The following is a 23,981-nucleotide window of genomic DNA, read 5'->3' on the forward strand; positions in this document are numbered from 1 at the left end:
CTGCCTTTCACATTAAGATCTATAACCCAAGGTCTACTTTTTGGGGGTTTGTTTTTTTGTGTGTATATGTATGGTTTTGTTTTGTTTTTTTTGGTATAGTGTAAGGTGAGGGTTTAGTTTGATTTTTTTTTTTTATTCTGTTTAGATACCTGATTGTTCCACTACTATATTTGGAAAAGACCACTCCTTTGTGATAAGTGAAGGGCCTGTATATGTTTGGGTCTGTTTCTAGACTTTTCCCTTCCACTAATTTGTCTTTCCCAGACACGGAAAAATCCATGTAAGTGGAAAATACAAAATGAGATAGTAGGAATAAATATAAATTTATTAGTCATTATTAACAAATATAAAATGTACTAAACTCACTAGTTTAAAAACAAAAATTGTTACATTGGGTTTTAAAAATATTGCTACGTATTCCTTAAAAGAAACCCAAATAAAACATAAGAACTCAGAAGTTGAATGTAAAAGATGGGAAAAAGAATTATTAAGCTAAATGTTCTGGAGGTTGTTTTTTTTTTTTTTCCCTTCCTTCTTTTCTTTCTTTTTAAGCATTCTCCATACCCAGCATGGGGACTGGAGGTCATTTATATGGCAAGAAATGGTATCTCAGTTGAGCTCCATGGGGTTTCAAGGCTCCTCTGCTCCCAGACCCTAGTGGCTGTTACAATTCTAGCCTATTACTTCCCAGGGCAGCCATGTTCTTTATTTCAGTCCTTAGGAATTTTCTTTATTGTGTTGTGGGGTGAGCCATGCATTTGAAATGAACTTGTTCTAGTTCATCTAGCACTTTTTAGGTATTAGTGTGATGTCTTCCTCCTGCTGCAAGGTTTAGTCTGCTATGTAAGTTTTTTTTTTTTTAAGATTTTATTTATTTATTTGACAGGTCACAAGTAGATAGGCAGGAGAGGGGTGGGGGTGGGGGTGAGCAGAGAGCCTGATGCAGGGCTCCATCCCAGGACCCTGGGATCATGACCTGAACCAAAGGCAGAGGGTTAACATACTGAGCCACCCAGGTGCCCCTATTTTCTTTCCTTCTTTTTTTTATTTTATTTTATTTTATTTTTTTTTTTTTAAAGATTTATTTATTTATTTGACAGAGATCACAAGTAGGCAGAGAGGCAGGCAGAGAGAGAGAGAGGAGGAAGCAGGCTCCCCGCTGAGCAGAGAGCCCGATGCGGGACTCGATCCCAGGACCCTGAGATCATGACCCGAGCCGAAGGCAGCGGCTTAACCCACTGAGCCACCCAGGCGCCCCTCCTTCTTTTTTTTAAAGATTTATTTTTAAGTCATCTCTACACTCAGCATGGGGCTTAAACTCAAAATCCCAAGATCAACAGTTGCACACGCTACTGACTGAGCCAGCCAGGCCCCCCTTGTCTGCTATGTAATTTCTGGACCATTAGTCTCTCATATGGTTTTAAGAACCCACCCTTCTGGGGGGGGCCACTAAAAATGCAAAATAATTGCAGGGGTGTTATGGATCATTTCTTATGGTCTTGTGCATTTTTTAGTATTTCTGCAACAGAGCACATATTTTATAACTTTTTTTTTTAACTTGAAAAAGGAAATTGTCCTTAAGATCCTCCAAGTAATAGCCCTTCTTTTCCATTTGTTGCAGGTGGTGCGATTGTGTCAGAACCCAAAGCTGGCGCTAAAGAATAGCCCACCTTATATCTTAGACCTGCTGCCAGACACCTACCAGCACCTCCGCACTGTCTTGTCAAGATATGAGGGGAAGATGGAGACCCTTGGAGAAAATGAGTATTTTAGGGTGTTCATGGAGAATTTGATGAAGAAAACTAAGCAGACCATAAGCCTCTTCAAGGAGGGGAAAGAAAGAATGTATGAGGAGAATTCTCAGCCTAGGTAATGGCACATACCACACAAATACTTCTTCAGGTCTGTGACTGCCTCAATGGGTAACACTTAGAAGTAGTTGACTTGGTTTTAAATTTTAGGTCAATGAGAATGCAAAGTTGACATTTGATTTAAAGGTGGGTTTTATATAAAATGTTACCTTGGAGGACATTGAATCCCCCCCGCCTCTGAAAAGTCAGTGACTTTTAGTCATGCAGATGAGTTGGAGGTACAGGTCCATTGGAGACCCCCACAGTTCATGGAAGTTTGGGGATAGGTGAGAGTTTGAAAGAAGGTTGAGGTTCAGCTGAGGTTGGGAGTCAACAATAAGAGGGCAGATTTTGCCAGAGCTATAACTTATTAGGGAAATCATATATGTGGGATAAAAAGTAAAAAAAATAAAGTCAGTAGTTAGGTAACTTTTTTTTTTTTAATCAAAGTGAAATGACGTTTCTTTTATTGTATTGGGTATCCCATATGTTATTAGTTTGGTTGTTACAAATTACATACTGGGAGAGAAACGGGTTGATTGTAGGTATGGTTGTATTTGGTTTGGTCCAGTGGGAAATACTAACTCATCTAGGACAAGTAATAAAATGTAAATTCGACTAGAGGTTTGTAGGTAGTAAATTAACACTCAAGGAGTGACACCAGTCAGGAAGAACAGTAATTTCTGAGGGCATTAAGTAAGCATGCATTACTCAAGCACTAACTTACTAAATGGTATCCTTGTAGCTTACCTACCACTCCTTTGACTCTGGCTTAGATTCTGGGAACCCTCATCCCTTAGTTAAAATTTTATGCCCGTCATTATTTATATTAAGTTTACTACAACAGATTACTCAGGTTTGATCCAGAGTATCAGTCTTTTCTCATTAAAAAGATTTCTGGTGACTGAAATCGATCTGTAGGAACCTTTATAGCTTCTAATTTATATGAAAGTGAACTTTATTCCTTTTAAATATTTAAATTTTATGACTTGTTAAGATAAAAACCTATGTGGACCCTAGCTAACTGGTGATTTTGTATGGCTGAGTTTTTAAAAAATAATTTTGCTTTATTTAATTTGAAATTTAATTTATCATCTACAGTGAACTAGGTTCTAATTGTAGGAGGTGAAAAGGGGAGTTTTTAATTATGATGTACTGAGGCAGATGCTTTAATAGAGAGATGTACAAAAGGCTGCATGAACACAGGTTTGCCTGGTTGCATCAGGGGATGTGGCAAAGTGGAAGTGTGATGTGAGCTGGGTTGTAGAAGGCAAGTAGAAATTTTCAAATTAAAAAAGTGAAAAAAAGGCCTTTAACATGAGGGCATGAACATGCCCAGGCTCCGTATGTTGAAGGAACATGAGTGGTCTGGGTTGGCTAGAATTGGGGCAGACAAGTGAGCTGTGAGTACAGGTGGGAGTTCTTTTGTCTCTGGACATTGTCCTGTGGGTAAGAGGCTGCCACAGAACTGTCACTGTTGTTCTTTTTTGAAGAGGACCTTTATAGGGAGATTAAAATAGTAGATTTCCCAGTTTTAGAGCATACTGAACATTATCTAATTTTTTTTCTTTTCCCTGCTGGATTGTTCATTCCTGAGAGGCAGTATGCTGTGTTGGTTAAGAGGAGGGACCCTGAAGCTTGCATTTGAATCTTAATTTTGCCATTTAGCTATGCGATCCCTGTTTATTCATCTGTAAAATGAGATAACAGTAGTACTTTATTTGTAGGGTTGTTGGGAGTTGTTAAATGAGTGAGTAAATGTTCAGCACTTAGAGTGGTGATCGGCACAATGAAAGTAATAAGTGGGTTAGCTCTAATTTTAATCCTCATTCTGATTTTCTTTACTATAAACATCGTTTATTGTATCAAGCTGTGTGTTGGTGATACTGCCAGATCATAATTAAGTACATGGACCAATTTGCCCTTAATAAGTGGCCTCATACAATTGCTTTCAGGTTCTTCTGCTGTTTTTTTAAAAATCTTCCTGTCAGTATGTTTGTCTGTATCAAGTGTTATTACCCATAATAGGAAGTTTTTAATACACTATGGGCTTTGAATCCATACAGCAAGGTTTGTACAAGTTCTCTATAAAATGAGAATAAATAAATTTCAATTGAGATTCAGATTTTTTTTTTTTTAATATTTTATTTATTTATTTGAGAGAGAGCCAGAGCATGAGAGGGGAGAAGGTCAGAGGAAGAAGCAGCCCCGCAGAGCTGGGAGCCCGATGCAGGGCTTGATCCCAGGACCCTGGGATCGTGACCTGAGCTGAAGGCAGTGGCTTAACCAACTGAGCCACCCAGGTGCCCCTCAGATTTTTTTTTAACCAAGGAAAATGTATGGCTTTCCTGTGTGACCTTTCTGATCTGTATTTTGGTTCCTTAAAGAATTTTTTCCTAATCAGTTTTTTAAATTGAGATATTAATGTATCATAAAATTCACCCTTTTACAGAATGTAATTCGGTGGTTTTTGGTATGTTAACAAAGTCTTGTAACCGTCCCCCACTATCTAATTTAAGAATGTTTCCATCATCTCAAGAAACCCCACACTCATTAGCAGTCACTGCCCATTCCCCACTTCTGCTCCCCCCACCCCCCCAGGCCCCTGGCAGTCACAAATATCTATTTTCTGTCTCTGATGATTTGCCTGTTCTAGACGTTTCATGTAAGTGGACTTGGAATGTGTGGCCTTTTTTGTCTGGCTTTCCTAACAACTCATTCATGTTATAGTGTGGGTCAGTTCTACTTCCCTTTTTAATGGCTAGATATACTCTATCCCATGGATATACCACATTTTGATTATGGACATTTGGGTTGTTTGCACTTGACATAATGAATAATCCGCTGTGAACATCTGCATGTAAGCTTTTGTGTGGCTATATGTTTTGCGTTCTCTTGGGTAAATACCTGGGAGAGGAATTGCTGAGTCATATGGTAATTCTATGTTTAACTTTTTGAGGAACTGTTAGACTGTTTATCACAGCAGCATTTTACATTCCTCTAACAATGGAGGAGGAGAGTTCCAGTTTCTTACCAGCACTTGTTATATTTTGTTTTTGTTTTTATAGCTGTCCTACTGGGTATGGGGTAGCTATCATTGTGGTTTTGATTTGCATTTCCCTAATGAGTAATAATGTGATCTTTTTTTCATGTGTTTATTTGTCATTTGTGTATCTTCTTTGGAGGAATTTCTGTTCAAATCCTTTGCCTGGTTGGGGTTCTTTTTATTGTTGAGTTGTAGCATTCTTTACATATTCTGGATACTAGACCCTTAATCAGAGATATATGATTTACAGCATTTAATTCCCATTCTTTGGGTGGTCTTTTCACTTTCTTTTTAGTGTCATTTGAAGCACAAGCAATTTTAATTTTGGAGAGGTCCACTGTTTTTTTCTTTGGTTACTTGTGCTTTTGATATCTTGGCTAAGAAACCATTGCTTAATCTGATTTCATGAAGATTATGCCTGTGATCATTTTGAGTTAATTTTTGTATATCGTCAAAGGTAAGGGTCCAACTTTATTCTTTTGCATATGGGTATCCTTTAGTGCCAGCACTATTTATTGAAAAGAACATTCTTTCCCTGTTGAATTGGCCTGTATTCCCTTGTCAAAAGTCCATTGTATGAAGGTTATTTTTAGGTTCTCTCTCTTCTTTCCGTTGGTTATGTCTGTTGTTAGGCCAGTATGCATACCGTCTTGATTACTGTAGCTTTGTAGTAAAGTTTTAGAATCAGGAAGTGTGAATCCTCCAACTCTGTTCCTTTTTTTTCCAAGGTGGTTTTGATTACTTGAGGTCCCTTGAGATTCTTTATGAAATTTTAGGATCAGCTCACCAATTTCTGCAAAATGGGTGGCTGTAATTTTCATAGGAATTGGATTGGACTGGTACATCTGTTTGGGAAGTATTGCTATCTTAACAATACTAAGTCTTGGGGCGCCTGGGTGGCTCAGTGCGTTAAGCGTCTGCCTTCGGCTCTGGTCATGATCTTAGGGTCTTGGGATCAAGCTCTGCATCAGGCCTTCTGCTATGCCGGGAGCCTGTTTCCCCTCTCTCTCTGTCTGCTTCTCGTTTGCTTGTGATCTCTCTCTCTCTGTCAAATAAATAAATAAAATCTTAAAAAAATATACTAAGTCTTCCTATCTATGAACATGGGATGTTTTCCCATTTGTTTAGGTCTTTTAAAACATCTCTCAGCAGTGTTTCTGTAGTTTCCAGTGTACGAGTTTTTCACTTCCTTGGTTTAATTTATTTCTAAGTAGGCGTGCTGGGTGCCTCAGTTGGTTAAGTGGCCAACTCTTGGTTTCATCTCAGGTCCCAGGATGGAGCCCTGCTTTGGGCTCTGCACTCAACAGGGAGTTTGCTTGAGGATTCTCTGTCTCCCTCTCCCTAACGTGGTGTGTACGTGAGCTTGCTCCCTCTCACTCACTCAATAAAAATCTTTTAAAAAATAAAATTAAAAAAAAATTTATTCCTGGGCCCTGGGTGGCTCAGTTGGTTAAGCTTCTTGCCTTTGGCTCGGGTCATGATCCCAGAGTCCTGGGATCGAGTTCTGCTTTGGACTCCCTGCTCGGTGGGCAGCCTGCTTCTCACTCTCCCTCTGCCATTCCCCCTGTTTTTGCTCTCTCCTCTCTCTCTCTCATATAAATGAAATCTTTGAAAAAAAAATTTTTTATTCTTTCTGATGCTATTATAAATATAATTGTTTTTCCTGGTTTCATTTTTGGATAGTTTATTGCTGGTATATAGAACACAACTGATTTTGTATCCTGTAACTCTGCAGGACTATTCACTGATTCCAGTAATTTCTTACTGGATTCCTTTGGATTTTCTGCAAATGAGATTGTGTCAGATTCTCAAATAGAGAAAAGTTTTAACACTTCTCCTTTATGGATGCCTTGTATTTTTTATTTTCTTGCCTGGTTGTGGTGACTAGAACTTCATGTTGAATAGAATTTATGTTGAATAGAAGTGATGAGAGCAAACATTCTTGTCTTGTTCTTGATAAGGAGGAAATCTTTTGGTGTTTTCACCATTGAGTATGATGTTAACTGTGGGATTTTCTTTCTTTCTTTCTTGTTTTTTTTTTTTTAAATATTTTATTTATTTATTTGACAGAGATCCCAAGTAGGCAGATGGCAGGCAGAGAGAGGGGGAAGCAGGCTCCCTTCCGAGCAGAGAGCCTGATATGGGGCTCAATCCCAGGACCCTTAGATCGTGATCTGACCCAAAGGCAGAGGCTTAACCCACTGAGCCACCCAGGTGGCCCATAGCTGTGGGATTTTCATAGATCTCCTTTATCAGGTTGAGAAGGTTTCCTTGTGTTCCTTGTTCAGTGTTTTTTATCATGAAAGGGTATTACAGGGCTTTTATGCTTCATTCCTGGTTTTTCTTCTTGGGAGAGAGAAATGTGTGGACTTGTAAATTCTGGAAAAAGTGAATATGTTGAGTTGCACTTAGGGCAAGGATGCAAGGAATCCTCAGGAGTAACAAACTGGGGTTGGAAATGTTGCCAGGATTCTCTCCGCATTCTCTTGATGCAGACGGGTGTCTAAATTGCTGGAAAATTGACCTCTGCTACATCCAACATTTACATCTTGTGGGGTTTCCACTGTAGCACAACGTCTTGACTCTCAGTTTCAGTTTTGACTTTGGCTTGCTATGTATGTGTAGATCAGTTGATGATCCCTGAACCAGTCAACTCGAAAGAAAAGGTGAGTGCTGTGATTAGTCCAGCGTGGGCCAGGAGTCACTTCTAGATGAACCTGCTGGCTTGGGGAACACACTTGTTTCCCTAAAGCTGTATGCACAAGGGAATTTGGATGTTGAAGAGCTGATCCCTTAAGTCCGCTCTGTATATCTATCCATATTTAATAGAGTTGCTTCCTGTCTTTATTTTAGAGAGGATATTAGGTGAAGTAACTTCTCTCAAGATAAACTTGCCCTTATTTCTCTTAGACTTTATAAAAAACGACTTAAGCAAAAACTTTAAGCTGCTTTCTTGTCTTTGATCTGTGACCCTGGTTTTTGCACCTGTTTTCCTTCTTGCACAGGATGTTACAATAGAAGCTGAATGGGATTATGCAGCAGAGTCCATCTTAAAAACATTACTGTTTGATTGTATACAATTTGAAAATAAGATGAAACTTTGTTGTAACTCTGCTGCCTTTTTAGTTATAAGCTGAAATGATCAAGATTTGGCTTCCTTGTCATTCAGCTGGGAATAATTTAGAACTAACTAAAAGTTCATGTTCTAACCATTCATTAAAGAAAAAATTAGTCTTGGGTACTTTCTTGATGGTAAGCTCCACTACTCGAGGAGCAATGATTGCACACCACGTGGAACCAACACAGTCCTTCTCTTAGGAGGGTTGTAACCTAGAGTTTTAGCTTGTAAGGTTTTTGGTGTTTCTCTAGTAGAACAGTGGTGGTTCATAGACAAGACAGAAGTATTTGTGCTGCTGTAGTCTTCCCCTAGCCCCCCAGAGAGGTTTTCAGTTAGTGTGTCATATCTTAGTGTAGTCAGCTTAGATCTTTGGTGTGGAGAAGATAGGGCTTGGGGCGCTTGGCTGGCACATTTGGTTAAGTGTCTGACTTTTGGTTTCATCTCCAGTCGTGATATTGAGCTCTGCTTTGGGCTCTGTGCTCAGCTCAAGTCTGCTTAAGTTTCTCTCCCTCTGGCCTGTGCCTGCCCCCCACCAGGCTTGCTCTCTGTCTCTCTGTTTCTCTCTCTCTCTCTCACATAATTACATTTTTTTAAAAAAGAAAAAGTTTGGTTTTGGTTAAAGATTCCCACTCAGATTAGGAATGACTTTCTGATGATTGGGAAGGGGGCAGCACTCCCTTTTTGGTCCTGGAGAAAGATGATGGCTTGAATCAAAGTGGTGATGGTAGAGATAGCAAGAAGTAGACAGTACTTGATGTGTTTTAAACCTAGAAAGGGGTGCATGGGTGGCTAAGTCGTTTAAGCCTCTTGATTTTTACTCAGGTCGTGATCACAGGGTTGAGGGATTGAGTCCCGCTTTGGACTCTGCGCTCAGTGCAGAGTCTGCTTGGGATTCTCTCTCTTTCTCTCCCTCATCGTCTGACTCTTCCCCCTGCTCTGTGCATACTCTTTTTCCACCTCCCATAAAAAATAAGTAAGTAAGTGAGTAAAATCTTAAAAAAAAAAAAAAAAAAAAGAAGCAGCAGAGCTAGCATTGGCTAGGTTTCTGGTTTGAGCAGTGGGAATTCACAGAAACGTATAAAAAGAGGGGAAGAACTTGATTCGGTAGTTACTTTAGAATGATAGCATTGGCTGCTCTGTGGGAAATGGATTAGGCTTAGGGATAGCAGTGGTGGGATTAGAGGGGTAGGTGACAAGGTTGTTGTCAGCCAGATGGGAAGCAAGATAGTTTGGTCTAGGGAGAGACTGAAAGGAAGAAAAGTGGGCAGATTGGAGCTAGAATCAGAAAGAATTCCTGGGGAATTGGACAAGAGGAGGGCAGGAAGAAATAACAGGGAAGGATCAAGATGACGTATAGGTCTGGGACGCCTGGGTGGCTCAGTTGGTTAAGCAGCTGCCTTCGGCTCAGGTCATGATCCCAGCGTGCTGGGATCGAGTCCCACATCAGGCTCCTTGCTTGGTGGGGAGCCTGCTTCTCCCTCTGCCTCTGCCTGTCATTCTGTCTGCCTGTGCTCGCTCTCTCCCCCTCTCTCTCTCTGATAAATAAATAAAATCTTTAAAAAAAAAAAAAAAAAAAAGATGACGTATAGGTCTCTGTCATTAACTCTGCCAGTGGCAGCGGCATTTACTAAAATGGGGTATTCGGAGTATAGATGTGGGGAGAGCTAAATTGGGAGTGAGGAGGATCAAGAGTTCCATTTTGGACTTGTTTACATTGGAGATATTTTTATGAGCCGTCTAAGGCAATAAGTCAAGCAGGCAATTGGCTGTATTAGACTTCGGAATTCAGAGGGGGATGTGTGGGATGCAGTTTTTGGCGGTATTTAAAGCCAGCAGAGTGGACAGAATCATCTAAGGGGAGAGGAGTCGGCAGTGGAGACTGAGGAAGGAAGAAGGGAGAGAATAGATTGCAAGAGCCACAAAGAAAAAAGAGGGGAGAATGCCTGGGTGGCTCAAGTATGATCCTGGCATCCTGGGATTAAGCCCTGCAGCAAGCTCCTTGCTTAGTAGGGAGCCCGCTTCTCGGAACTCTCCCTCTGCTGCTCCCCCTGCTTGTGCTCTCCCTCTCTCTCTGTCAAAGAAATAAATAAAATCTTAAAAAATTTTTAAAAACTAAAAAAAATCCTCTTTCTAAATGGAAAATTGACAAAGGAAATGACTAGTTCACAAAAGAAAAATAAAAGGGCACATATAAATATTAAAAGAACAGTTGAGTTTATGAGTCATAAAATAATTTTCTTTAGCCCCCCAAATTGGCAAAAAATTGGAAAATCAGCTTATAATTAGTGTTTCAAAGGAGGGTGCATGCAGGAAAAGGGAGTACTCCCTTACCTGGTTGTGGTGGGAATGAAACTGGTTTAGCCTTTCTGGGGGCTGGTATATATAGAAAAATTTAGAATCTTTCTCAGTTCCACTTTTAGAAATTTATCAAAAAGAAGTGAGAAGGGATTTGGATTAAAATATAAAACCATACAACTCCCAAAGGAAAATCTAGGGGTGCCTGGTGATGCATTCAGTCAAGCATCTGACTCGGTTTTAGCTCAGGTAATGATCTCAGGGTCATAAGATTGAGCACCGTGTAGAGTCTGCTTAAGACTCTGTCTTGGGCGCCTGGGTGGCTCAGCTGGTTGAGTATCTGCCTTTAGCTTACATACTGGTCCCAGGGGCTCAGCAGGGACTCTGCTCCTCCCTTATCCTCTGCCCCCCCTCAAATAAATGAATAAAATACTGGAAAAAAATCATTAAATAAAAAGACTGTCTCTCCCTCTGCCCGCCACCCCCTGTGTGTGTGCCCTCTCTCTCAAATAAATAAATCTTAAAAAAAAAAAAAGAAAGAAAGAAAAGAAAATCTAGGCAATAAACTCTTGGACATTGGCCTTAGCAATATTTTTCTGGATTCGTCTCCTCAGGCCAGAGAAACAAAAGCAAAAATAAACAGTTGAGATGACATAGAATTAGAAAGCTTTTGCACAGTGAAGGAAACCATCAACAAAACAAAAAGGCAGCCTGCTGAAGGGGAGAAAAATATCTGTAAGTGATATATCCAATATGGGGTTAGTTATCAAAGTACATAAAGATTCCCTACAACTCAAGACCAGAAATACAAATAATCTGACTAAAAAATGGGCAGAGGACCTGAGTAGGCATTTTTGTATTATTTAGAGTTAGAATAAGTTACCCAAGGACGAGTAGCTAGTTAAGTGCCTGAACCTCTTTTTTCGTTCTTTCTTTTTTTTCTTTTAAAGCTAGTTTCCCAAATGTTTATTACTAATTATTTTGGTTTTCTTTGAATGTAGAGGAATGGTAACAGTATATTCCACTCCATATTACAGAAATGGTCCCTTGGAGGTAACACTTCAAGTATCATATGAAATAGTAAACCACGTAGACTCAGACATGAGTACATCTTTTAATTGGTATGTCTTTTGCACACAAAAATACTCAATAGTGATGAAGTTCTAGAACCTAGGTGAGGTTTGGTGGGCTGAGGTCCGGAGCCGATGACCAAGAAAGAATTCTTGAGACATCTTTGGTGCAAAATGGTGGTTTATTAAAGCACGGGGACAGGACCCGTGGGCTGGAAGAGCTGCTGCCCCGTGCCGTGAGGGATGGCAGGTTATGTACCCTACTGTTAGGGGAAGGTGAGGGGAAGGGAGGTTCCAGTGGAGTTTCATATGCTAAAGAGGGCCTACAAGGTGCCAGGATGTTCCAGGCCTGCCGGAGGCCTTGCCCTTGCTGCTGGATCAATGTTGTCTTTAGACCAGCCATCAACATCAAGATAGTTGGGAGACTTTTTGGTGGGGTGTCACAATCCTGCTATCAATGTCTTTGTTAGTGAGATTTAGGACATTTGTAAGCCAAGGGAGACTCCTGTCTAAGCAGTATTGTGAGCTCTGCAAGTTAACTATTTGCTTATTGTTCATGGCAGTCAGGGCTGCCTGAGGGATGCTACACTTACGGAGGGGAAAGGGTGAAGAGGGGGTGCAAGGCGCCAGCTTTTGCTTTGTCCTCAGCCAGCCTCCTGCTCCCTCATCAAATAGTGTGATTTACCACAGGATTTTGTCTTTATATTTTGTATTGGACATAAGCTTGGTTATGCAAATAGAGGGAACATGAAGTTCTCCCTTGCCTCCTCTCAAAGAATCTGTGATAACTTGTAGAAAACCAGAACATTATAGAGAAGTAGGCAGCGAATGTCAAGTAGAATGTGCAAAAGCTTTTCCTAATCACTTCGTTCTACTAGTGCCAGCCAAGCCTTGCTCTAAAACCATAATACTTGGGAAGTGCACAACTGCATTTAAATTAGACCATCTTAAAGAACAAGGTCAAAAACTGGCTCCAAGAATGTCTTTTTTGCCAGGCTGTAGTGTACGAAGGAGCAAATGCATTGTGTACTTTAATCCTGGCAGCTTAATTTTTTTTTACTTACTGTGTATTAAAATACATGTCGTCGTCCCCCCCCCCTCCCCGCCAAAGCTTAAATCCAGTGTTTTAAATTTGTCAAAGAAACGGAGTAAGGAGGCTTCGCTAACATTTTTGTTTCCTCTCTTTGCTTAAACCCTCCCCCTCCTCCTTTCACATGCAAAACACTCACCCCGCTTCAGTGTCTAATACAATATACCTGAATGGTTGAAATCCAAGTGTAAGCATTCAGAGTTTAGTAGTCTTCAGCTTGTTTCATTCTTAGAACTTCTTCCCCAGTTATTTACATTTAAAATGGTTGACTTGTATTTCCTGGGTAAAGTTGATCCTTTTTTTTTTTTTTTTTTTTTTTTTAAATTCTCCTGTTCTGACTTCAAAGAACGTGATAAAAAAAGACACTTAGGAAAGAGAATCCTCCATTGTTACTTGTTGTAACTGTGAGCTAAATTCTCAGCCTGAACCTTTGTCCTGGGGATCTTTAGACCTATCTCTGTGTGAGTGAATATTAACTATTTTACCTTTTAATCACTGGATCAGGGTTTTATAGATTAAATCTTCACTTGCAGATCCTAAATGATCATTAAGGCCCTGCCTTATATAGCACAGTTTCTCAGTTTCTCAGGCAGTGACACAAGCGTGTGTTGGGAAATATGGCATGTTGAGCAGGGATGTTGAGACAGAACAGAATTAGAGCTGGATTGTGTGAGCTGGATTGCCCAGAGTGGAGCCCTCTGCCATTCACTGTCTATGCCTTGAGTCCAGGTACTGCTCTTTGCCTTAGCTATCTCACTTAAAGGTGTTCTGGGACCGTCGTGTTATAATAAATACGGCAATATTTGGAAAACACTTAGAATAGTGCATTGTTCACAGAAAGCAGACCTAAGTATTTGCTTTTTTTTTCTTTTAAAGATTTTATTTATTTGATAGCGAGCGAGAGAGCACAAGCTGGGGAGCTACAGAGGGAGAGGAGAAGCAGATTCCCCGCTGAGCAGGACTCAAACCCAGGACTTCTGGGATCATGACCTCAGGCCAAAGCAGCAGACACTTAACTGACTGAGCCATCCAGGCGCCCCAGTATTTGCTTTAAAAAAAAAAATTAGAGGGGCACCTGGGTGGCTCAGTTGTTGAAGTGTCTGCCTTCAGCTTAGGTCTGATCCTAGGTCCTGGCATTGAGACCATTGGGTTTCGCTTCCCTGGGCAGGGAGCCTGCTTCTCCCTCTTCCTTTGCCTGCTCTTCCCCTTGCTTATGTTCTCTGTTTCTGTCAAATGAATAAATAAAATCTTAAGGAAAAAACGCAGAGATCCATAGTCAGTGAAAAATAAGGGAAGAAGAAAAGTATTGAGTGCTCTATCCACTGAATTATACACTTGAAAATGGTTAAAATAGTCATTTTGATCTCATGTATGCTTTACCATCACCTTTTCAGAAGCAGTGAGTGTCCTAATGCAAAGGCTGTTGAAGTTTTCTTGCTACAAGTATTCGGTCAGCAAGTAGTTCTGAGAACTTGCTCTCAGTGGGCTGCAGGTGAAGGTCAGGCTGGAGTTCATGGTTAGAAGGATGACAGGAACGCAGACCCCCTCTTCTTGGTGTGCTGTGGAGAGGAGTGCTCAGGCTGGGGCACACCTGGCTGTTCGGTGAGACTGGGCTTCAGGAAGGAAACTCTGTCTCCCAGCCCACCCTGTCCTCTCTTTTAATGGGGTTAACTGTGGTGAGTGAGGTAAAAAGGCGAAGTCTAGGAACCACCTGTTTCTAGGAGTTACTGAGAACCATCTGTCGTGCACCTGAGACTGTGGGAACCCTTGGAAAGGGGTTTACTAGAAACCCCTCCTGGCAGAGGGAGGGGAAGGAGGAACCCTTGGTCTGTATAGCTCATTGCTGAGCTCATTGCCAGAGAGTACAGGATGACCAGTCAGGAGCTAAACCAGTCGCCCGGGTGAGATGGTGGGAGCTGGGACCACAGTGGTAACTGGACTGCCATGGACGTAAGAAGTCACTGGCTCTGTGAACTGAACATGTTTTATTTTTCTTTCCTTTCCCTTCTCTTCTCTTTTCTTTCTTGATTTATTTAAGACAGCTCACAGGGATGGAGTTGAATGGGAGGGACAGAGGGAGAGAGAGAATCTCAAGCAAACTCCCTGCTGAGCGCAGAGCCCAGCGTGGGTCTGGATCTCATGACCATGAGATCACAGCCTGAGCCAGAATCAAGGGTTGGATGCTCCACCAGCTGAGACACCCAGGTGCCTCATGTTGTGTTTCTCTATGTGCAGTGAATTATGGTTACACATCAGCAAAGTTAAACTATCCTTGCATTGCTTGGATTATCTCTAGTTTGTAATGATGTGTAAATGCTCACTGGACTCTATTTAACAATCATTTATGATTCTGGGGCTCCTGGGTGGCTCAGTCGACTGAGCATCCAGCTCTTGATTTTGGCTCAAGTCCTGATCTCAGGGTTGTGAGATCGAGTCCCGTGTCTGGCTTCACACTCAGTGCATAGTCTGCTTGAGATTCTCTGCCTTTCCCTCTTCTCTCCCCCTGCTCACATTCTCTCTGTGTCTCTAAAATAAAGAAAATCTTTATTTTATTTATTTTTTTAAAAAAGATTTTATTTATTTATTTGACAGACAGAGATCACAAGTAGGCAGAGAGGCAGGCAGAGAGAGAGGAGGAAGCAGGCTCCCTGCAGAGCAGAGAGTCTGATCGATGCAGAGCTCAATCCTAGGACCTTGAGACCATGACCTGAGCTGAAGGCAGAGGCTTAACCCACTGAGCCACCCAGGTGACCCAAAAATCTTTATTTTAAAAACAAAACAGTCACTTATGATTTTTTTTTATCTATGTAATGTGTTATATTAGTATGTATAATATATAAATATATAACTAACAATCATTTATGATTTATTCACCTATATAATACATTATATTAGTAAGTGAAACTAGCATGTAATTTTTTTCTTGTGTTTGATTATAGAAATAATCACAGTGACCTAATTCTTTCTCATTTTGTGACAATTTGCAAAAGTAAGAATTTGCTTTTGTGGGGAATATCTAGCAAAAATTTCTTCTGTAGTTCTGTTATGGTCTAGTGGGCATGCTTGTGCACATGTGCGTGCATTGCTATGTCTCTGAGGGCTGGGGAGGGACTTTTGATACCTACTCTGTTTAATGGTTGTGGTTTACTCAGCGTTTGAAATGAAATAGTCCATTTCCCCTAAATTTGTAAGCTTAAAACAGTGCTTGCCATAGAGTAGGCTTTTAGTATTTGTGGAATGAGTGAATTAGTAAAAGTTATTGGACTAGAGTTCTCTGTAATTTTTATTAAAATGCCTTCTATATTGTGTGTCTAATTTGATGTTGAGACAGAACAGAATTAGATGTTAAGATTTTAAGAGTTGCTGCGTTCTGAAGATTTTTACCAATTCATTTTTTCAGTTACCATTTTTTGGTTTCCTCTCTTTGTTTAAACCCTCCCCTCCTCCTTTCACAGGCAAAACACATCACTTTTTCTTTTTTCTTTCTTTTTTTTTAATGATTTCTTTTATTTATTTCACAGAGATCACAAGTAGGCAAAGAGGCAGGCAGAGAGAGAGGAAGAAGCAGGCTCCCCGCTGGGCAGAGAGCCCGATGCAGGGCTTGAACCCAGGACCCTAAGAGCATGACCTGAGCTGAAGGCAGAGGCTTAACCCACTGAGCCACCCAGGCACTCCACATCACTTTTTCAAGTACCATTCAGTTTCTACCAGTTCATCATGATCGGTTTAAGTTTGCATATAGCTTTCAGATATCTCGTATTCTATTCAAGGTACATTTGTGATTTTTTTTTCTTTATTTTTCCTCATATGTGAATATACCTCTGCACCTTGACCCTGTTGACATTTTATCATATGTGTTTTACTTTGCTGAATTTACTGCACACAGTAAACACTGTTTACTCTTGCGTGGTGGCTTCAATACACATGGGTGGCTCAAATGTTCATTTTCCTGTTTGGAAGTAGGGTAGATGCTACTGGGTAGGTGGCACAGCCCCTGAAATCCTACAATCTATGAAGCTGTGCTAAGATGCTAAGTGCATTTTCGAGTCTTTATAAAAGATACCGACAAAGACTGGGTCTCAAAGAGAGGGCATTACTTTCTGCCTTAGGTGAGAATATACAAAACTAGAATGATTTTCTTTTCTTTTTTTTTTTTTAAAGATTTTATTTATTTGACAGAGAGAGACCACAAGCAGGCAGAGAGGCAGGCAGAGAGAGAGAGGAGGAAGCAGGCTCCCCGATGAGCAGAGAGTCCGATGCGGGGCTCGATCCCAGGACCCTGAGATCATGACCTGAGCCGAAGGCAGCGGCTTAACTCACTGAGCCACCCAGGTGCCCCAGCATGATTTTCTTATAAAGGTAGTTTGCTTGGGACATTGATTGGCCAGTATTTTCAAAATAACTGTTCACATGGATTTGTTCTGCCTTTTTAAAATTTATTTATGTATATATTTTAAGTAATCTCCACACCCAGTATGGGCTCCAGCTCATGACCCTGAGACCAAAAGTTGCACTCTCTTCCAACTGAGCTAACCATGTGCCCTGCATTTGTTTTGCCCCTCCTCTTTGTTCTTAAAAGATTTTATTTATTTATTTGACGGAGAGACAGCAAGAGCAGAGATACAAGTAGGGGGAATGGGAGAGAAGAGAAGCAGGCATCTGGCCAAGCAGGGAGCCTGATGTGGGGCTCTATCCCAGGACCCTGGGATCATGACCTGAGCTGAAGGCAGACACTTAACTGACTGAACTATTCAGGCCATCCCAAGGAGGATTATTTTTCATGGAAAATATATTGAAGAGAGTGGCAGTTATGAGGATTTCTCCAGTTTTGATCCCTTCAAAAGTCTTAGATTCAGATAGTTACAGAAAATTCCATATTTCTTCCCCTGTTTTGAGGATACTAAAGTTCAGTAGCTACTCTGTATTTGTTCAGAGAAACCATATATTTAAATGTCTAATGTGTCATATATTTAGGAGGTAAATAATTAATGATAACCAGATAGACTTTCTGCATATTTGATTAGATTCTGTTAGAGCTGTTTCCTGCTCAGTATAAGTTGTTTTGTCTGTCTGTGTATCCATATATTTTTAAATATATTTTTTAAGTTCATAGGACAGGCTTTCTGAAAGCAACTTGGTGGTTTTGTCATTTGCTAGTGAGAAGGTATGAGAAGTTTTAGAGATGATTTTTCGTTTTGCATTTTGTTACTTAAGTGCTTGCATATTCTTTAAAGAACTGGTCTGGAGAAGAAGTAATCAGATACTGGGGTTAATACACTTTTAGCTGCAGACAAATGCTTCAGTGTCTGTAATAGCTTATATACTTACCTTTCAAAACTTGAGTTGAATAAATTCAAAGGTTATAAATACAGGGAAGTCAGATTATGTTCTTAAACTCTTTAGGAAATAATTATTTTCAAATATTGTCTCTAGTATAAATGACCCTGTTTCAGATGAGTTAGGAAAGGACAACTGTTGGTGAAAAAGGACATCTTGTCCACTAGTAACTGTCTGGTGGAGAAGAATGCCAAACACTCCTGGCATTAACCCAGTGATCAAGATTTGCATCACCAGTGATGTCATGTGGACTTCATGTAGCCCCTGATAGGATGTGATGAGAAGGGCATCTCACTTCCGTGGGATTCTCTCTGTAAACTCAGGCCTCATCAAAAATACGAGCTTAACATCAGCTAAGCATATCCGGGGATGTTCTGCAAAATACCTGACAGGAACCCCTTAAAACTCTGTGAGGTCGAAGAAGAACAAAGACTAAGAAACTACCGCAGACCAGAGGAGAGTAAGGAGATGTGATGTTAAATGCTATGTATCCTGGATTGGATCCTGAAACAAATAAGGGCATTAATGGAAAAAAACAGGCAAGACCTGCAGAAAGTTGCGGTTCAGTTGATAGGACCATATGGTTGTTGGTTTGTTAGTGTTCACAAATGAACCACAGTAATATAAGGTCTTAATACTATTAAGGGAAACTGAAACTGAATGAGGGCTGCATGGGAAATTCTGTAGTATCTTCAACTTCTTTTATAAATCTAAGGTTCCAGAGTAAAATGTTTATTTAAAAAAAAAAATTTCCCGTTCAGTTCTACAAATTTATTGAATGCCTGTTAGGTGCAAGGCAGTGTGCTCACTACTGCAGGAGACAAAGTATGTGAGACACCGTCCCTGCCCACAAGGAGTTGTCCAGTTGGGGACTAAGACAACGGATACAAAAGAGAATATGGTAGAGCTTGTGCTGAGTATGAGCAAGGTGCTTCGGGGTCTCGGGCTGGAGAGTGGACATGGAATAAAGACAGGCAAATATCCCACACCTGCCCGCCCCACTGCACACACTGGGGAGATAGCATTTGAGATGGACTTTGGGCAGGAGTTCAGTAACCATAGGCGATAGAAAGGAAATCTGAATCATACTGATCAGTCTGGGCTCTTGAATCAGTAGACCAGCTTTGCCATTTACTAGCTCTGTGACCTTGGGCAAGTTATTTAACATCATTAAGTCTTTGTTTCTCATTTGTGTGATAGTATTAGTAATTCCTATTTCAATGCACTATTATGAGAATTAAATGAGGTATATATGTAGCTTAGCAAAGCATCTGATGTGCAGTAAGCTCTTAAGGTTAACTGTTAGAAATAGAGGCATGAATTGTTGACGTAACATCATCAAGAAAGGTGTGGGGCCCCGGAAACTATAGGATTTGGGGGGAATAATGAGTCATGTGTGTTTAGAAAGATGAATCAGGACCATATTGTAAGTGCTCTGATTTGTAAGCTGAACAACTTGAACTTTTTTGGTGGTTATTGGGGAGTCTTTGAAGATTTTTGTGTAGGGGGAGTAATGAGATTGAGTCTGTGGCTTAAGATTAATTTGTTAGAAGTGTGAGGGGAGTACTGGAGATTCTCACATGGGCTGCTGCCTTCCTACTCATCCGGTGAATTAGATTAGTGTCCCTTCAGCTTTCAATTCTGTGAAACAGGGAGCTGAAAATGCTGTGGATGGTTAGTGCTGTGATGGTAGTCTGTTACATGTAACTTGAGGGTCTTAAAAAGGATGGCCACAAGTATAGCAACAGGTACATTTAATATGTGTTTTGTATTTTGGAAAAAAAAAAGGTCATTGATATTTTTAGAGATACTGGCTCAGAACTCCTTTTGTAGGTGATGGTTCTAGTTTTGCCACCCCCATCCCCTTTTTTTAAGCAGTTTAAGCAGATAAGAGTTAAACAGTACTTTATTGACTTCCTGTGGAGCTTGTTGAAAGAAGTTCCGTTCTATCTATTTTTAAAGCTGATTACTGTGAGCAGGGGTGCTTCTGCCCGGTTATGAATGTTCACCACAGTATGCTCTCAGCATTCTTTGGATGACACTGTGTTTGCATATAAGGTTCTCAGGGTTCATTGAAGAGGAAAGCAGCATAGTTATCGCTGAAATGGTGGCAGCAAATGAAATTCTTACAAGCATTGATCGTTTCACCATTCAACAGTATAATCAATTTATCGTCCTCTATATGGGGCCTTTACCTCACACTGCTGGCTGAATGGCAAAAAATGGGGTATCGCTGTGACCTCATTTGGGGGAAGATTTTACAACTTCAAGATGATACTATATAATGTTCTATAGCTTGTTTGTTAATCATTGTATCAAAAGTGCTAATCATTTTGAAATTTACTCACTGGGAAGTAGAGGTTCATTGGGCCCATAAATATTAAAATAGATTCCAGCCTAAATTATTGGGGTTCCCCCAGTGTTTCGTTATGAAAATTCTGTCATGCAGAGAAATTGAATTTACACCAGTTGTATCCCCCATCACTTAGAATCTCTTAAGTAACTAAATGGTAAAAGGCAAGTTCTGTTTTCTTCTCTTTGAAAATCAAAGAAACTTCTTCCGGAAACTTTGAACTGTTTTCATGTAAGGTAGTATTTTGAAATGGCTGAGGTGACTTTTTTTTTAAAGATTTTATTTATTTGAGAGAGAGAGAGCGAGCATGAGCGGGGGGAGGGGCAGAGGGAGAAACTGACTCCCGGCTGAGCAGAGAGTCCAACGTGGGGTTCAATTCCAGGACCCTGGGATCATAACCCGAGCCGAAGGCAGACACTGAACCAACTGAGATACCCGGGTGCCCCGGCTTCGATGATTTTTGATGTTAGTTATTTCTTCAGAAATGAAATTGAGTAAAATAACCTACCACACATTCTGGGATTTAGTAAATCCCCGGTGTTAGAATAGAAAACAGTATTTACCAGATCAGATTAACTTTTCAGATCCCACAGTGGGTTCATACAATTAACTGCTCATTTAAATTCCATGAGACATGAGTTCATTTGAATTCTTTGTAGGTTGGGCGCTGGGTGGCTCAGTCAGTTAAGCTTCTGCCAGTCAGCTCAGGTCATGATCCTAGGGTCTTAAGATTTGAGCCCCACGTTGGGCTTCCTGCTCAGTGAGGAGCCTGCTTCTCCCTCTCCCTCTGCCTGCTGCTCTCCTTGCTTGTGTGCTCATTTTCTCTCCGTCTCTGTCAAAATAAATAAATAAATAGAATCTTTAAAAATAAATGAACAAGTTCTTTGCAGGCAAAAATAAAACAAGATGAAATCAGAGAAGGAGACAAACCATAAGAGACTCTTAATCATAGGAAACAAACTGAGGGTTGCTGGAAGGGAGGGAGGGGGAGATGGGGTGACCGGGTGATGACATTAAGGAGGGCATGTGATGTTACGAGCCCCGGGTGTTATATAAGACTGATGAATCTTTAACCTCTACCTCTGAGACTAATAGTACATTATGTTATTTAATTGAGTTTAATTTAAAAAAATTAAAATATTAAAAAGTAAAAAAAAATTCTTTGTAGACAGAAAGAAAATAAACTTGTAAAATTATCTTATAATTTCTAGTCCTCATTCTTATAAAGATATATATACTAGTTTGCTTTCTCTTGAGTCTTTCTTCTTCAATCCTATTGTGAAATTAAATTGCTGAAGTTAAGGTTTCTAGTTTCAAATCCATGGAATAGCATAAATTCATAAATTTTTATTCATAGAAAGAGATTTTCAAGAGTCATTGGTTCCAGCTCCCTTATATTACATCTCAGGAAGTGGCAGCCCAGAGAGGTTAAGTAACTGCCCAAGGGCCCAGTAAATTAATGGGGGATCAGGAAATACATTTTATTTTGTTTATTTTTAAGTATTTTAGTTTTAATTTTAAGTAATCTGTATACCCAACTATGTGGGGCTCAAACTCACAACTGTGAGATCAAGAGTCATGTACTCTACCAACTGAGCCCACCAGGCATCCCAGGAAAAACATTTTAAATCTCTAGTCTTCTCTAGTATTATCATACATTATTTTTAGATAACTCTTATAGAAAGAATAAACAGAGTATGCTTGTCAGTTATAGAATTTATCTCTATTTAAATGGAGTTTCAGAAAATGGCACCCTAAATGAGAATATCTTTATGAATATATTGGACTGTTTTATAATATTTTTTTCCTAGAAGATCTCAATCCCTTAATGTATTGATTTCTCGACAGTCCTTTTCTTCATAATACTGTTGCTGTACTTCGAAGGGTTGGGGCATTCTCACTAAGCAAGGAAGAGTGGTACTATCAGTACTCATCTTAAATGTTCATGAATATATTTTATTTTAATTTTTTAAAAGATTTTATTTATTTATTTGACAGAGATCACAAGTAGGCAGAGAGGCAGGCAGAGAGAGGAAGGGAAGCAGGCTCCCTGCTGAGCAGAGAGCCCGATGTGGGACTCGATCCCAGGACCCTGAGATCATGACTTGAGCCGAAGGCAGAGCTCAACCCACTGAGCCACCCAGGCATCCAATAAATATATTTTAATAGAAAGTGTTAATTTATCTCCCCGCACTATGTTCTTTTTTCCATTTCCTCTTCCTCTGCAAAGAACTTCGTGGCTATGAGTTATAAGATAACTTGTTTTTCAGTATTTTGTGCAGTAGTAACTTCATCAGTCGGAATCATTTGAAGAGGTTTCTGTTTATCTCATTCATTTAAAGGCTACTTTTCAACACTGTCTTGTTTGATCTGCAGAAGTGGTGATTGTAATTCCTCTCAAGTTGTATTTATCTTTCTACTTTAGAAGCTAAAACAGGAACGGTAATTGCTTCTTTAATCTTTAATGTACCTATTTGTGACACAGAAATCTTAGTCCCTACTAGCTGAAATTATACCCAGAAGATGTCACCGTTGTTTTAGGCTTGAGGTACAAAAAAGGTGTGTTAGCTTTTAGAATAGAACTGGAGGTAGGGAGAAAAGAACTGACACTGGCCTTGAACTTAAACTGACACTGCATACTGAATCAGCATTTGATTATAAGGAAGTTGTGAGCGAAGAGAAGAGGAAGATGGAAGCTATACGGTAGAATTTGTGGTTACTTAGATGTAGATGTCTGGCATTAAAGGCAATAAAAATGACCTCCTCCTTCAAATACTGAGTTAAAAAAAAACCTATATTGCTTGCTGCTGCTGGAACTTGAGAGTAGTTATGTCTTCAGGGTATTTGTTTTTAAAAAAAAAAAAAAGTAGAAGAGATATGTTCCTCTGTGTTTCTTTGGAGAATTGTTAGAACGTAGTGTATGAATTGAAGTAACTGCTGACAGAATTTTGCGAAGTATTGCTTGCTTTGTCATAAGCCTAAACATCCATCATGCCTCATTATTCTAAGATTACATGTTTAGACAGATTCTGCTGATTAAATTCAGCTCTGTACACGGCGGACACTCCGCTATAAGCCTATGGTCTTAAAATGTTATTGAACAGAATTTCAACTCAGATCAGTTACAAAATGCTCTGACCCATGGGATTTTATAGATGCTTAATTTCCTTTTAAGAAGTGTGATGCTTATGATGTGCATCTCTGGTGGTTTTAAGAAATGTAAGCTGGCTTTTTGGGGGAATGCATCCTTAAGTAGGAAAGTGTCTCAAATTGATTTTCTGTGTCTATTTCAGTCAGCACTTTGAACTGCTCTTACGTACCTGGTCTCATTACATCCTTGTGGTCAATAACTTTCCCTTTTCTCGTGGCTTACTTCACATATTAAAATAGCTTTCTGTCCATTATTATTTTGGTGTGTATATTTTATCTCTGATCCAGCATAATGCTGGGCACTTGGTAGATCTGACTGGAAATTTTTTTTTTTTTAATCTGTTTGACAGACAAGAGATCACAAGTAGGCAGAGAGGCAGGCAGAGAGAGAGGAAGAAGCAGGCTCCCTGCTGAGCAGAGAACCTGACCTGGGGCTCTATCCTAGGACCCTGGGAACATGACCTGAGCCAAAGGCAGAGGCTTTAACCCACTGAGCCACCCAGCTGCCCCTCTGACTGTGAGATTATTTGAAAAGGCGCCGATATGGCTTGGTCATCCCAGACTCACGTTGTCCCCATTTCATACCTCGTTTAAGAATCTGCTCTTGGGGGCGCCTGAGTTGCTCAGTGGGTTAAGTCTCTGCTTTCGGCTCAGGTCATGATCTCAGGGTCC

At 40.2% G+C, this 23,981-nt stretch overlaps 1 protein-coding gene across 2 annotated transcripts in view; it reads left to right on the top strand.

Moving 5' to 3' along the window:
• The window catches only part of CBL (Cbl proto-oncogene), an 82,942-nt gene that overhangs the window by 18,306 nt on the left and 40,655 nt on the right, over positions 1-23,981 (top strand). Inside the window, exon 2 of one of the 2 annotated variants that reach the window (XM_059183290.1) lies at positions 1,622-1,869. The exons of the other annotated variant lie outside the window; for it this stretch is intronic. Within the exon in view, the coding sequence (XP_059039273.1) occupies positions 1,622-1,869 (248 nt within the window). The remainder of the gene's footprint in view (positions 1-1,621; positions 1,870-23,981) is intronic. 2 annotated transcript variants of the gene reach the window in all.

The sequence above is a fragment of the Mustela lutreola genome, chromosome 1, assembly GCF_030435805.1.
Source record: "Mustela lutreola isolate mMusLut2 chromosome 1, mMusLut2.pri, whole genome shotgun sequence".
NCBI classification, from domain to species: Eukaryota; Metazoa; Chordata; class Mammalia; order Carnivora; family Mustelidae; genus Mustela; species Mustela lutreola.